We start from the raw sequence: 17,515 nt of genomic DNA on the forward strand, positions 1-17,515 counted from the left end.
GGTGTGAATGTATGTTTTCATTTCTCTCCTTTTAAAAAATTGATTTGTTGGGGCTTCTTATAATTCTTTGTCCTATAATTGTGTCCAAAACATCTTCTCCCACCCCGTGGCTTGCCTTCTCCTCCTCTTTGCGGTGTCTTTTGAGGAAGTGACACTCTTCATTTCAGCGTAGTCAGATTGATCCATCTTTTCCGTTATGACGCCAGCGCTTTCCATGTCCTGCTTTGTACGGCTTCTCCTCCGCTGAAGTCTCAGCGACGCCCTACATTTATTTTCTAAGGTCATTGCTGTTTTGCCTTTGTTTAAAGAGCCCCCATGAACATTCAGTTGAACCCACACCATTTATCAAATAAATTGTCTTTTCTCCACCGTTTCACGTGCCATCTTCGTTGTAAATCAAGGATCCATAGATGTGTGGGCAGGATTCTGGAGTCTCTATTCTATTCATTGGTCTCTGTGTATTCCGTGTGAATACCATTCTCTCTGATTACTACAGTTTTCCAGTAAGTCTGGATGCTTAAGCAACTATTCCAACTTTGGTCTTCAACAGTGTATTGGCTGTTCTTGGTAATTTGCATATCCACATAAATTTTAGAATCAGCTTTTCAAATCTCATAAGATATCCTATTGGGATTTTAATTGGGATTGCATTGAATCTACACATCAGTTTGAAGAGAATCCACCTCTGCTGTATTGAGTATATGGTATAGTCTACATTCATTTAGGTCTTCTTTATTTTTATTTTAAAATTTTTTATTTTATATTGGAGTATAGTTGATTTACAATGTTGTGTTAGTTTCAGGTGTACAGCAAAGTGATTCGGTTCTACATATACATATATTTATTCTTTTTCAGATTCTTTCCCCATATAGGTTATAACAGTGTATTGAATAGAGTTCCCTGTGCTATAAGTAGGTCCTTGTTGATTATCTGTTTTATATATAGTAGTGTATATATATAAAATATATGTTATGTGTTAATCCCAAACATATATGTTATATATGTTAATCCCAACATATATATATGTTAATCCCAAACTCCTAATTTATCCCTCCCACCCCTATTTAGGCCTTCTTTAAATTCTCCCAATAATGTTTTATTATTGTCTGTGTAGAAATATTTACATCTTTTGGTTAGATTTCTAAGTATTTGGTATTTCTGATGATGATGTAAATGGTATATTTTTTAATATTTCATGTTCTAACTTTTTATTGTATTATTTTGAACTATGTGCAATGCCAGTATTTGACTGTTTCTGTACTATCAAAATGGCAATTTCATGTGGTTCCATGCAAATACATAGACGTTCAATTGATTTTGATATAATAACATTATATCCAACTACCCTGCGAAACTCACTGATTTCTTCTAATAATGTACCTTCAGACTCTTCGGATTATCTGTGCATTCAATGATATCATCTATCCATAACTGCCTGGTATCTTCCTTTCTAAACCTTACCACTTTTATTTCTTTTTCTTGCCTTATTGCATTGCCTATGATCCCCAGGACCAAACTAAATAGAAGTTGGGATAGTAGGCATCCTTGCCCCTTGCTGAACTCAAAGGGAAAGTGGCTACCAAAGTTTTGAGCAGGGCAGTGACAGAGCAGTGAGACTGGGGAGAGGGCTCTGGCAGAGGGGAGGGACTGGAAGTGGGGGTGGGGGGCAGTTAGCACTCTTCTCCTGTGTGGCCTTAGACACATTCCTTCCGTCTCTGAGCCTCAGGACTCCCTCTGAAGGGCTGATGGACATGTGCAGAGTTTGGGAGCTGGCCATGGAGCTGGGGGGCTTCAGTAATGGGGGTGGTGGTGGGATGTGGGCGAGGCCTCTGTCAAGGTGGTCTGGCCTGAAGCTTCTCTGCTTCTTTTCCCAGGGCGGACCCTGCAACAGCCGTGCCCTCAGGGGTCTGCCGACTGCAGGAAGCAGTGTGACCCTGACTACTACCTGGACAGGGACGGTCGCTGCACAGCCTGTGTGAGCTGTTCAGGAGGTAAGGGCCTTGTTTCTCCTCCAGAGGCTCCTTCCAGGGAGCAGGTGGGGTCTTAGACAAGAGGCCAAGAATCTGGGGGTGGGAGCCTTGAGCTTGGTCTCGGATGCTCAGCCCTTGGGAGCCTGGTTCACCTTTCTGGTGTTTTTTGAGCAGTTGGCTTCTAGTGACGCCTACTCAAGATTGTGGGTTTTGATGGCCGTGACCCCTTTTCAGAGAGCTTCCATTCACTCAGTCTTTCCTGCAAGGAAATATTTGTCGATCACCTACCTGTTTCAAGTTTGTCTCGTTATTTTTGTACGTATCCTATGATGTCTGGATTGCGATTGCCCCCATTTTACAGAAGAGGAAACTGAGGCTCAGGGAAGTCAGAGGGCTTCCAAGGGCCACAAGCCCTCGCCAATGGCAGGGCCAGGATTTGAACCTAGGGGGTCTGCCACTGGGTTCTGAGCTCATCACTCCACTGTGCTGCCTCTTAGAGCACCTCTGCACAAGCACTTAGAGACTGACTGCTATATGCATGGTGGGATGATGTCCTGCCAGAGTTTCCCCTGCGGCTGCCATGGATGTAGCCCTGGCCCACTCACAGTGGCCACCACCACCAGGGGGAGGCGTGATTCTGCCTCTGCAGCAACACGGACTGGAGTTCAGGGGGGCCAAGTGGGGGAAAGGACACTCCGTTCGTGGTTGCTGGGGTCACTGTTGCAATTACTACGGTCACAGAGGAAATTTTCTCAAAACTGAGTGGTGAAAAGCAAACTATTCGCTGTACTCGTGGAGTCTGTGGGACAGAATTCAGACCCAGCACCACGGGGACACCTGGTCTCTGCTCCACGATGTCTGGGATCTCAGCTGGAAAACTTGAAGCCTGGAGCTGGGATCATCTGAAAGCTTTTACATTCTCGGGTCTGGGGTCGATGCGGCTGCGGGCTGGGCCCTCAGATCCTCTCCATGTCGGCCTCTATATGGCCTGCTTCGGGCGTCCTCAAGTGCTGGGTGCTGGACTCAAAGATGAGTTGGGGTGGGGTGGGGTGTGGAAACCATACCCGTTTTTATGACCCAGCCTCAGAAGTTACACGGTGTAACTTCCACTACATTCTGCCTGTGGAGGTGATCACAGGGCCCCCTTGAGTCATGGAAGGAAAAAAAAAGCCTTCTTTTTTTTCTCTTCTTTTGGCCGTGCCGCATGGCATGTGGGATCTTAGTTCCCCGACCAGGGACCATGCTTCTTGATGGGTAAGTGGCCGAGCTCTGGAAGAGCAGACAGACCCAGAGCTATTGCTGCGGCCATTCCTGGAAAAATATCATCTGTCACAGCTGCTGCGTCAGATGGGGAAACAAGAGATGGCTCTGGGCCCAAGAATTCCTTCAACTTGAATAACTGAAGCCCTGCAACCCTGTGGAGTGGAGCCCAAGGGGCTGGGGTCAAGTCTTGGCTCTACTGCTCGGGAGCTTATAAGCGCAAGCAAGTTTCTTAACCTCTCTGGGCCTCAGTTTCCTCGATCGTCAAATGCGCAGAATAATAGACCTCTCTCAGAGACCTGTTCTGGGAGTTACAAAGGTTAAGCTGGGTTGATCTGGATAGAGCGCTAAAATCACTGCCTTGCGCACACTCGGTTATGGTAATACCATATTATAAGGAATAACGAGAGGTTTCAGGAAGACACTGTGTAGTCCCTTATCTTTATCGTGCAAGGCTTCTAAGCCCGTAAGTATCCCGCTGATCGAGAAATGTCCTTATTGAGCGAATCACATTTGTCTAAACTACTGATGCAGTGATTCTATTTTCACCCGTAAACAGAGCACGTAGAATATCCCCAGACATGTATAAATGCATTCTTATACTTCTTCTTTTACAAAACCACTAAAAATTTTTTTTTTTGATTTTTGAAAAAACCCACTTTTCATCATGGAAAATTTCAAACATATTCAGAAGTGGAGAGAATCAGGAATGGTTACGGACTATCGCCCAGTTGTAAAGAATTATCAGTCAGGGCCAGTCTTGGTTCATCTCTACCCATGCCCACTCACGCCTGTTCTCTGAATTCTTTTCTTTATTTAAAAATTTATTTTGGGCTTCCCTGGTGGCGCAGTGGTTGAGAGTCCGCCTGCCGATGCAGGGGACACGGGTTCGTGCCCCGGTCCGGGAGGATCCCACATGCCGCGGAGTGGCTAGGCCCGTGAGCCCTGGCCGCGGAGCCTGCGCGTCCGGAGCCTGTGCTCTTCAATTGGAGAGGCCACAACAGTGAGATGCCCGCGTACCGCAAAAAAAAAAAAAAAATTTATTTTATTTTAGTTTTTTGGGATATTTTCTTTTAATAGCTTTATTGAGATATAGTTGACATACAATAAAATGCACACGTTTAAAGTGTGCAGTTTGATAGGTTTTGTCATCTGTGTGTAGCTGTGAAACCACCACCACAGTCAAGACAGTGAACTGTCCGTCACCCACCAAAACTTTCCTCACGTTCCTTACCATCCCTCCCGTCGCTCCCTGCCTCTGCTCCCATTCCTAGGAAACAGTTATGCTTTCTGTCACTATGGAATAATTTGCATTTTCTGGCTTTTCCTATAAACAGAATCATAGAGTATATACTCCTTTTTTTTTTTTTTTTTTGGCCGTGCCATGTGGCAGGCAGGATCTTAGTTCCCCGACTAGGGATCGAACCTGTGTCCCTTGCAGTGGAAGCTCAGAGTCCTAACCACTGGACTGGCAGGGAAGTCCCTATATACACCTTTTCTTGTCCACCTTCTTTCGCTCAGCATAATTATTTTGTGCACCAAAAGATCTGCCCAACGGAATCATCAGATGAGCATGTGCTCCTGGGCAAATATGTCTCTGTCCTCCTGGGGCTTCTCTGGACCCCTGCCCTCTCCATCCCAGTCCTTCCTCAGGACCCTTCTCTGTCCCGCAGACCACCTCGTGGAGAAGACACCTTGCATGTGGAACTCCTCCCGCGTCTGCGAGTGTCGACCTGGCATGTTCTGTGCCACATCGGCCTCCAACTCCTGTGCCCGCTGCGTCATTCGCCCCATCTGCCCACCAGGGATGGTCACCAAGCTCCAGGGTAAGCAGTTCACACCCCCAACCAAGGGGCTGAGTTCTCTGTCCCTAGGGCTGCCCCTCTCCCCACCCCCAACTACAAATGACCTTCAATCCCAGCTGTTAACTAGGTCAGGTTTGGGCTATGTTTTCTCTTTGAATAGTTAGATCCAGGGAGTGGGATAAAATCCAAACTTGGCATTTTGGTAAGAGTTTCTGAGGATTATTTTAAAATTTTTAAATTATTAAAAAAAATTTTTATTCTTCTTCTTGAAATTGTTGGTCTGGTAAAATCTTGACTTGTCTGCAAGGCTGTTTTATTGACTCAAGATAGATCAATATAAAGTTTATGAAGAAGCTTCCAATTCAAATGATGGACATTCACCAGAGTGTAAAAAAGTATAAACCCTTGACAGTGGACAAAAAGACAAACAAAAAAGTTCATCAGCAGATGAGAGATTTCAACAAATTTTTAGAAGGTGGAAAACAGATGGAAGGGTGGTAACAAATGAAGCCAAGTGGAGGAAAGCTTATGTAACTAGAATTCACTCCACGAGGCCTGCAGAAAAGTGAGGGGTAAGTTGCTCCTAAGACCCACCAGAGAGACTCTGGGCTTAGAGCAGGCGAGCAAAATGAAGGATGGGGGTGAAGTGGAGAATTAGAAAGTTCAGTGAGCTGCAACTTCATCTCGAAAATAAAAATTAAAAATTTGTAACAATGCAAAACCCACCAACCAAAGTACAATCTAAAAATAAAACAAACGAATGAATATAACAACAGCAAAAAAATGTGAACAATGGTATACCATGGGCATTGACCAGTCTGAGAGATGGTGACTGATTTTTTATCCCCTGATGAAAATGATCAACTTTTTGGCTAATGACACTGAAGGACTATCTAGGGAAAGCTAGATATTGGCCACTCTGGTGCAAAGCCCCCTTTGCTTGTGTCTTTGGGAGTACATCCTGTCAATGGGCTGTTCCTGCTAAGTCATGCTGAAGTGAAGCCTGCCAGCTCACACTCCCCACCCATGAGCCCAGAGTTCCCAGGCAGACCTCCTGCTGAGGGAAGAGACCCACTGTGAAAATGACATACTAACAACACAGTAGAAGAAACCCCACCTGCCGCTGGAATGGTCAACATCGTTCTTTTTAAATAAATATGAATGAGCAGTAAAGATTTTCAGACTTATAAGGAAAAACAGTAGTATGAAGGAGAATAACAAGATACACAAACAGAAAAACTTACTGCAGATGAAGCAATGATGAACCCAGGAATGGAAGAGAAAAAAATTAGTGTCCACAGAAAAACTCCAGAAGTTGTTACAACCACAAAGTGAGAACAGAAGGCAAAGAAGAAGGAACAGCAAGAGAGTAAAGGGCAAGAAATGGCTTTTAGAAAGTGCCCTTGTTACCAATCTGTTGCCTCTCAGGTCCCAATTCACCCTTGAGTACCTGCTGTGCCCTAGAGGATTAGACTCTTGGAAGATTTCTCCTCCTTGAGTGTGATGCTATGCTTTGCCAGTAGGGGGCGCTAGAGGACCACTGCGGGAGAAAGGAGGCTTCTCTTGGCTATATTTGTTTTTTCCTGCTCCTGCTGCAGAGTCTGCCTGCAGGGCCTGTGGGTGGGGACATCTGGTGGTGTCCTGCCCCAGTCATGCTTCCAGAGTAGACAGTCCCTCGGCAACCACAGACCCAAGCTAGGTCTGGCGACCACCTTCCATGCTTCAGGCCTCATGTCAGCAAAAATGCCATAATTTCCTCTGTGGTCCCAGCCTCCCACCCCGCCCCGCTCCCAGCCTTGGGTCTTCTGCACACCATTTCTCGACACAGTTACTGTGTGCTCCCACGGTGGTGTCCCAGCTTTCCCTGTGTACCTGACCTGAAAAGTGAGACCTCAGATTGAAATGACCTACCGGGAGCAAAGCAGGATGAATGAAAATTACCCACGTGTAGACATAATAGATGCACCACCGTTTATTTATCCATTCACCAGTTGATGGACATCTGGCTTGTTTCCAGTTTAGGGCTATTATGAGTAATAGCAGCTACCACTGTTCTTGTACAGGTCTTTGTATGGACATATATTTTCATTTCATGGGTAAATACCTAGGAGACGGATGACTGGGTCACTGTGCTGGCCGCACAGAATGTCCTCGAGGGCCAGATCAAAGCTGGCCACCTGTGATCTGATCCAACCACATCATTTTACACGTGGAGAGGACCATACGTAGTGCCAGAGCTAGAGCTGGAACACAGAGCTCCTGAGTCATAGCCAAGTGCTCTCTACTGGACCACACCAGCTCCTTCTTAGTTGAACAGAGAATGTTTTACTTAGCTAAAATACAATTACGTTTGAAAGCAGAATAAAAACATTTTCAGACATAACAGGGGAGAAATTCTGCTTTCCCCCCATGTATCCTTTCTTAGAAAGTTACTTGAAGATGTAATTCTGTTAACTGAGGGGCAAAAAAGAAAAAGCCATGAACTCTAGAAAACAGTGGTTCTATCCCAGGAGAGCAAAGAAGGGGAGTCCCAGAATGACAGCTGTGCTAAAGACATTACAACATCTGGCTGAGCCCCATCAGAGCAAGAAAATGAAGGGCTCCAGGGAACTGTCTGTAGGAATAAAAGGTAGAATTACAATTTCATGAGTAGTAGAGTTGAAAAACTTGAGGATACGGTAAAGGCACGTTATTCTTTTATCAACAAGGAAAAGAAAGGTGACTGAAAACTCTAGGGAAAATAAAAAGCTGACAAGAAATGTAGAGTTCAAATATGAAGATGAAAATTTCATCTGATTTTAAGCAATTTCTGGTTGTACCAGAAAAGGATTCCATTTGACCTTGATGTTAAGACCCTTCTCCTTCAAATGACCCAAGGATCAGGTGTTTCAATTTAAAGAGAAATATTTAAGTGTGGTGTATCTTTTTTAGTTTCTAAATTGAGACTAAAAGCAGTCAGCTTCTTCCCCCTCTTCCAATGGGCCCTCTCCAGAGAACACAGGCAGACTAAGTATGGGCTAAACCATGCCTTCTTCTCACCTTCAGATCCAAAGGAGGAAGAAAAGGGAGGGTCAGTAACCCAGGGAGAAAAGAGGGTGAGGTATGGTACATGCAGAGAAGGGATGAGAGGCACCCAGGAGCGCTGGGCCCACCTTCTCCGCTTAGAGTAAGGGCAGCAGTTCTGTGGCTGGTTCCTGTCGCAGGTGTTCCAGTGGCAGCTCAGACGGAGGCTGCCTTAGAGAGAGGCCAGAGGGTGCTAACTGGGTGTAGCCACAGTTGGTGTTCTTGAGCCCAAGAGCTCCCCCAATCCTCTGGAAGCCAACTCTCACTGAATCCCCACAACATCTCAAATACAAATAGAAACTAGCATAACAAACTGCATTATCTTCCTCATAGCCCAAGGCCTCCCGGGCTTCAACTAATTTAGGTAGTTGTCTGGTGACCACGTGGAAAGACATAGCATGTATTTGGAGACCCCCAAAATCAGACGGTTCTTCAGGGCCCTACCAATGCAAGAAGAAAATTAATCCTAGCCTCACTTTCTCTTCAGAGTGTTTCAGGAAAACTCTGAGAGGCATCATGAGAGCCTTTAGAAGGGAGGCGTGTGTGGGCGGGAGGTTCGTTTTGTACCATGTAAGGGAAGGGGTGCCGCCTCCAGGAACATGGGGGCAGAGAGGGTTAGTAGCTGGGCTGGACCTACTTCAAATGTGGGTCATTTTTTTTTTTTCTGTCCTAGAAAAGCAGTTAATCATAAGGTTGTAAGAAAGTGCTCAGGCCCCAGGCAGGAGGCAGTGCGGTCCAATGGAAGGTGCTCTGGGCTGGGACTCAGGAGCCCTGATTTCTGACTCTAGCTCCGGCTCTGTGGTCCTCTCCATTTGTAAAACGAGGTGGCTGGGTCAGATCAGAGATGACCATGCTTGAACTGGTCCTCAAAGACATCCTGTCTGGTCAGCACAGTGACACAGCTTTTCTGCTCCTATAGGTACTCAAGTGAAATGAAATTATATGTTTTCACAAAGACTTGTACAAGAATACTCACAGCTGCCTTGTTTATAATAGCTTCAAACTGGAGACAACCCAAATGTCCATCAACTGGTCACCGGCTAAATACATCTCCACAATGGAACAACTACTCAGCAATAAAAAGGAATGAATTACTGAGACAAGCAACGGGAATGAATCTCAGAAACATTATGCTGAGTGGAAGAAGTCAGACACCAAAGAGTACACACTGCACCATTCTGTCTAATGAAGTTCTGGAGGCAGACTCATCTGTAGTGACATGAAGCAGATCCGTGGCTGCCCGGGTGTGGGGGAGGATCGATTGCAAAAGGACAAGGGAACTTAGTGGGGAGGCGGGGATGTTCTAGATCTTGAGTGGAGTTACAGTTACCTGAAGGTACGGTCATCCCTCAGTGTCCGCGGGGGATACCCGAATCTGAGGATACTCAAATCCCTCATGTAAAATGGCAAGGTACAGCGGGCCCTCCGTCTCTGCGTGTTCTGCATCCGTGCGGTCAATCAGTCTGCAGTCGGTTGAATCCTCGGGTGTGGAATCCTCGGATGTGACCCGCAGATATGGAGGGCTGACTGCTGAATGTATACATTCCTCAAAACTCATCAAACCGTGCGCTTAGGGGACATTTCCTTCTATGTAAATCATGCCTCAATAAAACTGATTTCAGAAGAAAAGAACTTTAAGAATTGAGGCGACATTTACATACCAGAAGATGTTTAAATTTATTTATTTGTTTACATTTATTTAATGAGATTTCTCTTCAATGAAACCAGGAAGTCTGCAGTCACGAGGCCACCTTCCCGCATGGTCACAGCTGGCTGGAGATGAGGAGTAGCTTTCTTTTTTTTTTTTTTTGAAATATTTATTTATTTAGGCTGCTCCAGGTCTTAGCTGCAAAATGTGGGCTCTTTAGTTGCCGCATGCGAACTCTTAGTTGCGGCATGCAGGATCTAGTTCCCTGACCAGGGATCAAACCTGGGCCCCTGCGCGGGGAGCACAGAGTCTTACCCACTGGACAACCAGGGAAGTCGCCCAAGGAACAGCTTTTGCACTTTGATCTTTTGAAACGCAAATCTGATCGTCACAGCCAATTAGAGCCAGAGGAATAGTGTGTTACAAAAATCTCGACATCGCAGCATTCATCTCTCACTCCTCTGTGAGTCAGCTGGGCCGCTCTGCGGTCTTGCCAGGGCTTGAAGGTTTGGTTTGGGTTTGCTCTGCATGTACTTCTGGGACCAGCGGGGGCTGGCTACCCGCCCCTGGCGTGGTCTACTTATGGCAACGGTGGGAGTGCAGAAAGGGGGCGGTGGAGGTCAGATGCCTCTTGAGGTCCAGCCATCGCTTCTCTCCCGTTCCACTGACCAGACAAGTCACACGGCCAAGTTCAGACACCATAGGGGTGGGGGATGCACAGACACCTGCCTTGACCTGAAGGAGCTGCAGAGTCACCTGGCAAAGGGTATGGACGTGGGGCAGGATGCAGACGTGGGACCACCATGCAATCTACCACACCTATCCCACCCTGTTGCTAATTAAAACCATCACTTTGGGGAGAAAGACCCAGCGTTTAAAACAGCCTTATTGCAGTCTAATTTACATACCATAATATCTACTAGTTTTAAGTGTACAGTTCAGTAATTTTAAGAAATTTACAAAGTTGTGAAACTATCACCACCTTCTAAGAAACCTTGCAGGTTAGTTAGCTGACTAACCCTAACCCTTGTAGGGCATGGGTCAGTCAATCCCATGCCCACCCCCAGCCTGGATAACCACTAATCTACTTTCTTGTTCCTCTAGATTAGGGTTTTGGGGACATTTCCATCATATGCATCCTCCTGTGTCTGGCTTCTTTCACTGAGCATAACACTTTCGAGGTTCGTCCACGCTGTAGCCGTATCAGTACTTCATTCCTTTTACTGCCAAACAATATTCTAGTGCACACGTCTACTGCATTTTGTTCATCTGTTTCCAGCGGATGGGCGTGTGGGTGGTTTCCACTTCTTTGACTTCTATGAAGAATGCTGCTATGAGCCATCTCCTCCCTCCCCCCACCTTCTATTTCCTCTGCTTAGAAATCTCCACCCCTACTCACATCCCAGCAATCCCTTCCTCAGGGAAGTCTCCCTGGTCAGATGAGGTCAAGTCTCCCATTACAGGGACCCCACCTGCCTTCGTGTGACGCCTGAGTCTGTGAGCCCCGCCAGCCGGTGGGCCCCCAGGGGTGGGGATCTTGTCCGTTTTGCTCACTGCTCTGTCCCAGCTCCCAGCACAGTCCCCAGGACATAGTAGGTGCTGAATAAAGGGCTGTTACAGTGGAGGGAAGCGAGGAGGGAGGGAGAGAGGAAGTGAGGAGACAGAGCCAGGACACAGACCTGGGTCTGCCTGGCTGCAGTGTCCTTCCCGCCCCATGTTGCTACCTCCTTGGACGTCACTAGTCCAGATGGGTAGGGCTCCTTGGCACTGATTCCTTTTTTTTTTTTAATTTAATTTTAAAAATGGAAGTCTAGTTCATTTACAAGATATTGAATATAGTTCCATGCTATACAGTAGGTCCTTGCTGTTTATCTATTTTAAATATAGTAGTGTGTATCTGTTAATCCCAAATTCCCAGTTTACCCCTCCCTCCCCCATTTCCCCTTTGTTAACCATCCTTGGTACCAATTCTAACCGGCAGGTACGGCTGAGAGGGACACCACCTATGAGCCACCTCCCCCGGGGACCCACTCTAACTGCAGCACCAACGCAGAGGACAGCGGGGTGCCCGCCAGGTGACTCCTTGGCCGCCTCTCTTCATTTGCCCTTCATACCCAGGGGATGCCCAGGGGGCAGCCGGCTGGGAGTGGAAGTGGGGCTTGGGATAGATCTCTGGGCCAAGCCCACAAGTCATTTTGGAGAATGTGGGCCTAGGTCTGTGTTGCCACCATGGAAGCCCTGAAAGCCTAGAAACCCAGGCCCTGCCCTCAAAGTGCCTGTCAGAGGCTGTAGGCAGGGGACCTGGGGTCTCAGGCCTCCTTTTCCATCTTGACTGTCCTTCTTACTTCTGGTCTCTCTCCCCGCAGCCCCACCCCCTCCCTGATCTCCCTGGCCGACTCCCTGACTGGTAAGGAGCGTGGAGGGGACGTCACCCACGTGCGGGGACGCGCCTCTCTCTCAACCAGCACTCCTATATCCTTCTCCTCCACAGGGAAGCCCACTCTGGTTTCAGGTAATGACCACCCCCATGAAGCAGGGCCTTCCTCCCTGGGAACCACAGGAGGGAGGGTTCTTACTAGGCGACAGCATCCACTTGGTTGGAGGCGGGAGGGACCAAGCCTGACCCCAGGTCTCCGGTTTCCTGATCTGGGGCTGTGACTCTGTCACTCGCTAGAGAGGATTCCTTAATTCTTCTGAGCAGGGATTTTATTCACAGCTTCACCCGCATGGCCCATAATTGCTGCTCAGAAAATATTTGGTGACTGATTCATGACCTTGACTAGTTTCTTACTTCTTCTGAGCTTCATCACCTGTAACGTTGTAACAGCATATACCATGCAGGGTAGTAAGCAGTGTCCAGTACACATGAGCCTTACCCGCTCCCCTTAGACGGTCGCTCTCAGTACCATGCGTTTTAGGACTTGCAGTTCCACTCTTAGACACTAGGTGGCAGTAGTTCTCAGGCCAGCGGCGCTCAAAGAAGTCCTGGACTTGGCACCATCAGCAACTTGTTAGAAAAGCAAATTACCAGCCCGACCCCAGACTACTGAATCAGAATCTGCATTTTAACATGGTCCCCAGGAGATTCATACGCACAGGAATGTTTGAGAAGCACTTATCTGGCACGTGCTACTTTTTTAACATCTAAAAATGGACTTTAAAGAATAATAACTATATATTGATATTCAAAAGTAGCAAAGCAAGTTAAGTATTAAGTGGTAAAGAAATATATCCAGATAGTGGTTAAGAGCGTGGGCTCTGGAGTCCTCCTGGCCTGGCCTAATGTGCTTCCTAGAGCCAGGTGAGGAAGGACAGGTGGGTAAGCGCTGGACAAGATAGCTATAGACAGGATCTGGGTTTCTGTCCTGGCTTGGCAAAGGACCAGGTCCTGTCAGCCACAGTAGAGTCTGTGTCCAGGAGGAAGTAGTCTGGGGCGAGGGCTGTCCTGTGTGGTTGCTATAGGGCCCCGGCTCACCGCCATGATTCAGACTTCGGGGGCCACCAGTGCCAGGGCAGGCGAGAGAGCAGGGCGCCTCTGTGTTCCAGGACCTGTGCTCTTCTGGGTGATCTTGACACTGGTGGTGGTCGTCAGCTTTGGCTCCTTTCTCCTGTTCCACCGGAGGGGCTGCAGGAAGTGGATGGGGCAGAGTGAGTGCATGTGTCCTCGGGGCCTTGGGAGGGCAGGGTGCTCTGTCCTAGCCTGGCCTGGGTCCCTCTCCCGCCCTGCCCGCTGAGGCTGTCTGAGGCTGGCCTCCCTAGCCTTCCTCCCGTTGTCGTTTCAGAGCTCCACCTGTGCTACCCAGTCCAGACCTTCCAGCCCAAGCTGGAGCCTGTGGGTGAGTGTCCAGAGGTCCAAAGGGGCTGCGTGCAGCTACACAGCAGCTCTGGACCGTGGGTCTGGATCTCCCTCGGGGTTCCCTCTGTAGGGGTTCCCACAAGCTGCTCCTCCTTTCTGTGCAACCTCATCTGTGATGGGAATATAACGTGGGTGGAAACTCTGACATGCCCTGTTCGGCATCGGATGGAGTGCGGGCATGAAGTTTCAAAAATCCACCTTATCTCCATTCTTGCCTCTATTGTGCCCTCAGAAGAGGCCTTCCCTTCCTCTCTCCTCTCTGTCGCCCCTTCCCAGCCTCCCTATTATTTTCCCCTCCCCATTCCTCCCTTCCTCCTCTCACTCCCTCCCTCCTGCTGGCAGCTGAGGGCATAGGGGTCGGGGTGGGGGTGGGTGTAGGCTGACAGGGCTAGCATCCTGATTCTGCCCCTTATGAGCTACATGACCTTGGGTGAGTTACTTAATTCCTCTGTGTCTCAGTTTCTCCATCTGTAAAATGGGAACAGTGGGGCCTAATTCAGAGGGCGGGCGTGTGGATCCGTCGCGATGGGCCTGTTAAGTGCTGTGCGGGGCACCTGCACGTAGTCAGAGCTCAGCACAGAGTGGCTGCTGTCTGCTGATGCCCGCCCCCGTGTCTGGGGCCTTTTTCCTCAGCAGGAGTCCCAGGCCTTCCTATGTTCTACGTTTTTCTGAACTCCTCTTTCTGATCCCTGGCCAGCCTCCAAGCCACCTCTTCCAGGCAGCCTTCCATGCTCCACCCATCCAGGCAGCAGACTCTTTCAGCTCTCACCTCGGGGGAGGGGACCCCAGCCATCTTGTGCCAAGTGTCTCCTCTCCTCTGGGCAGCCTCTTTCAAGGCAGGGCAACGTCTTCCTCAGCATGTCACAAGCATTGATTGAGCACCTACTGTGTACAGGCCCTGACCACAGGGGAAGGAGTGGACACAAATGGTCTGAACTTCCCTTTCTGGTTTCAAGGCAGGCTCCCGCAAAGGGACTCACTGACTGAGAGCCCCAGGGGAGCCAGGTGATGCTCTTCATTCCGTAAAGAAGAGACAAGACCCGGGGCCACACCACCTGTAGGGGCCACACCAGACTCAGGCGCTGGTCCTGGAAACGGCCGGTCTTGTTTGTAGAGAGCTCAGTCCTGCCCCCCCTTCCTTCCTCCCCACCAGGTTGTCTACCACCCAGTGCCCACCCTGGAGCCCAGTGGTCAACTCAGACCCTGCCCCCCAGGTCCCCAGGCCCCATGGAGAGCCTTGCTGTAGCACGGTTTCTAACTTGGGCCCCTGAACACAGTGCAGTGAGGCATGTTTTGGATTTGATGAGTTTCACAAGCAGGTGCTTGCGTTCCCTTCGCAAGGGGGGTTTTTGTGTTTTGACAATTTTAAGCCTTTTTCCGTGAGCTGTCAGGCTCAGTGTCTCACTGAAACCCGCGTTTGCTTTCTTGACATTTTCTAGTATTAGAGTTTCCATTGCTGTCAGTTTGTTTTTTTTCTTCAAACCTCCGTGATAGCAGTTTTGTCACACACACACACACACACACACACACACACACACACACACACAAGACCAAGAGAGAGCAAGAAAGACAGAAAGCACCTTCCCTTAAGAAACCAGACCTACCAGGAACCAAGCCTGGGGCTCAGTGGTGGCCACTCTCCTTGGGGCCGTTTCTGGCCCGCTGGCTTCCGGTGGGTCCCTGGGGGTCTGGTTCCCAGGCCCGAGAGGGAAGGAGGTGCCGCCGGGGGCAGGATGCGTATGGACTGAGCGGGGTGGATGCAGTGGGGGCTGGAAGGGCGCAGGAGCCTTTATTCACTCGTCTGCTCCTTCATGTCTCCGTGGGGCACTTCCTATTGGCCCTGTGCTGGGTACAGAAACTGCCCTCCCGAGCTTTCAGGCCAGCATCAGTTGCTCAAATGACTAAAGACGAGCGGGATGGAAATGGTTGCCCCGGCCCTCCCGGTCCCGGAGCTCCAGGGCTGGGGGAGCCCCTGGTGCGGTAAGCCGTGCGTCAGCAATCTGGGCAGATGCCCCTTTGATGCTCACCCCCATCTCTGAATAGATTTGACTTGGTGACAGGCACGCACGTGTTCTCATTTTACTCCTCCTTGTGAGGCGCCCACTGTTATCCCCATATCACAGATGAGAAAGCTGAGGCACAGGAAGACGAAGGAGCTTGTTTAAGGCCACTTGATTAATGAGCAGTACGAGCAACCAGGATTTTGTCGGTGGTGGTGGTGAGATTTTTGCATAAATGGTCTCACCCTTGGCACTGTTGACATCTGCATGGGATCATTCTTTGCCAAGCGAGTTGTCCTGTGCGTTACAGGATGTCAGACAGTTCCCTGGTCTCATACTAGTAGCTCCTCCCATCTGTGACAGCCAAAACTGTCTCCAGGTATGGCCAAATTTCCCCTGGAGGGGAGTGTCACTCCTGGCTGAGAAACACTGATTGAAATTCTTTTAACCCTTCATTTTAAAGGACACTATAGTCATCACTTTATCTGTTACTTCAGGCAGGTTTAAGTTGGAAAAAGTTTTTGTTTGTTTTGAAACAATTTCAAACATACAGGAAAGTCTCAAGGACGGTGCAGAGAACTTACTTTTTTTGAACCATTTGAGAGTAACTTACTGACATAACGCCGTGTCATCCCTGAGTACCTGAGTGTGCATTTCACACGACTGTAGTCAAACCATCAAAATCAGAGAATTCACTTTGATGCACCACCACCAACTAATTCTCAGACCCCACTCAAGTTTCTTCATTGATCCAAATAATGTCGTATCGAACAAAAGAATGCAGTTCAGAGTCTCGTACTGCATTTGACGGTCGGGTCTCGTGTCCCCTCCAGTCTGTATTTCCCTCCCGGTCATGACCTTGCCACTTTGGAAGATTCCACCAGTGATTCTGTGGCTGGCCCTCACCTGGGGTTTGCCTGACGTTTCCTCACGCTTGGACTCAGGTGGTGCGTCTCTGGTGGGAGGATCCCAGGAGTGGGTCATCCACCCCGCCAGATTTCCCTTTGTCCCTTCCCCGCCGTGTTCACCGTGAGCCCTTGATTAGGGTGGTGTCTGCCAGGCTTCTCCACCATGAAGTCCTCTTTCCTCTGCAGTTATTGCTAAGTACTCTGAGGCTCTATGAGTAACTGGTGCCTCATCAACTTTGCTCCATTTCTGTAAGTATATCTGTCTGGACTCATGGATTCCTCTCTTACTGTACTGCCATCGTTACGTAACTTGATGCTCACATTTTCCCAGGTTAGGCCAGTGGGGGCCCCTTCAAGCTGGCTGTTGCGTCCTTTTGTCCCCATCCTTCTGTGTTTGGAGCACTTGTTTTTTCTTTCTTTCTTTCTCTTTCTTTCTTTCTTTCCTTCCTCCCTCCCTCCCTCCCTCCCTTTCTTTCTTCCTTCCTTCCTTTCTTTCTTTCTTCCTTCCTTCCTTCCTTCCTTCCTTCCTTCTTTTTTCCTTTTTTGGCCGAGATGGGAGAGTTGTGGGATCTTAGTTCCCCAACCAGGGGTTGAACCCTGGCCCTCAGCATTGAGAGGGCCGCGTCCTAACCACTGGACCGCCAGGGAATTCACTGGAGCACTGCTTTATTCTACGATATTCCCAGCTTAGCTTGTAATTCCCTGCCCTGTCCTGGATTTGAATCTAGGGGTGCTTGTTGCCAAACGCCTTCCCTGGGTCTGTTCTGCTTTCCACAGAAGCTGGGACCCCAGGCCAGAGAGGGGATGGGACTGAAAGGGAAGAGTGATAGGAATGGAAGGGATGGATAACTTGGGTGTCAGAACCCACGTGCTTGGCTTGAGCAGCCCTCAGAGAAGCCCTGGGAAACCAGGCACTCCTCCCCGAGGGAGGAGGGGCCCACCGACGTCCAGTGCGTGTGTCCCTGGACTTGTGTCCTGGGATGCTGGACATATTTTATGAGAAAA

At 48.8% G+C, this 17,515-nt stretch overlaps 1 protein-coding gene across 1 annotated transcript in view; it reads left to right on the top strand.

Annotated features, from left to right (window-relative positions):
- Positions 1-17,515, top strand: part of TNFRSF8 (TNF receptor superfamily member 8) — a gene marked incomplete at both ends in the record, with an annotated part of 64,235 nt that overhangs the window by 36,755 nt on the left and 9,965 nt on the right. The window contains 6 exons of the mRNA XM_079945748.1: positions 1,875-1,991; positions 4,904-5,056; positions 11,728-11,821; positions 12,113-12,258; positions 13,293-13,394; positions 13,529-13,582. Coding sequence (XP_079801874.1) covers positions 1,875-1,991; positions 4,904-5,056; positions 11,728-11,821; positions 12,113-12,258; positions 13,293-13,394; positions 13,529-13,582 — 666 coding nt within the window. The remainder of the gene's footprint in view (positions 1-1,874; positions 1,992-4,903; positions 5,057-11,727; positions 11,822-12,112; positions 12,259-13,292; positions 13,395-13,528; positions 13,583-17,515) is intronic.

This window comes from Stenella coeruleoalba (assembly GCF_951394435.1).
Source record: "Stenella coeruleoalba genome assembly, chromosome: 1".
Taxonomy (NCBI): domain Eukaryota; kingdom Metazoa; phylum Chordata; class Mammalia; order Artiodactyla; family Delphinidae; genus Stenella; species Stenella coeruleoalba.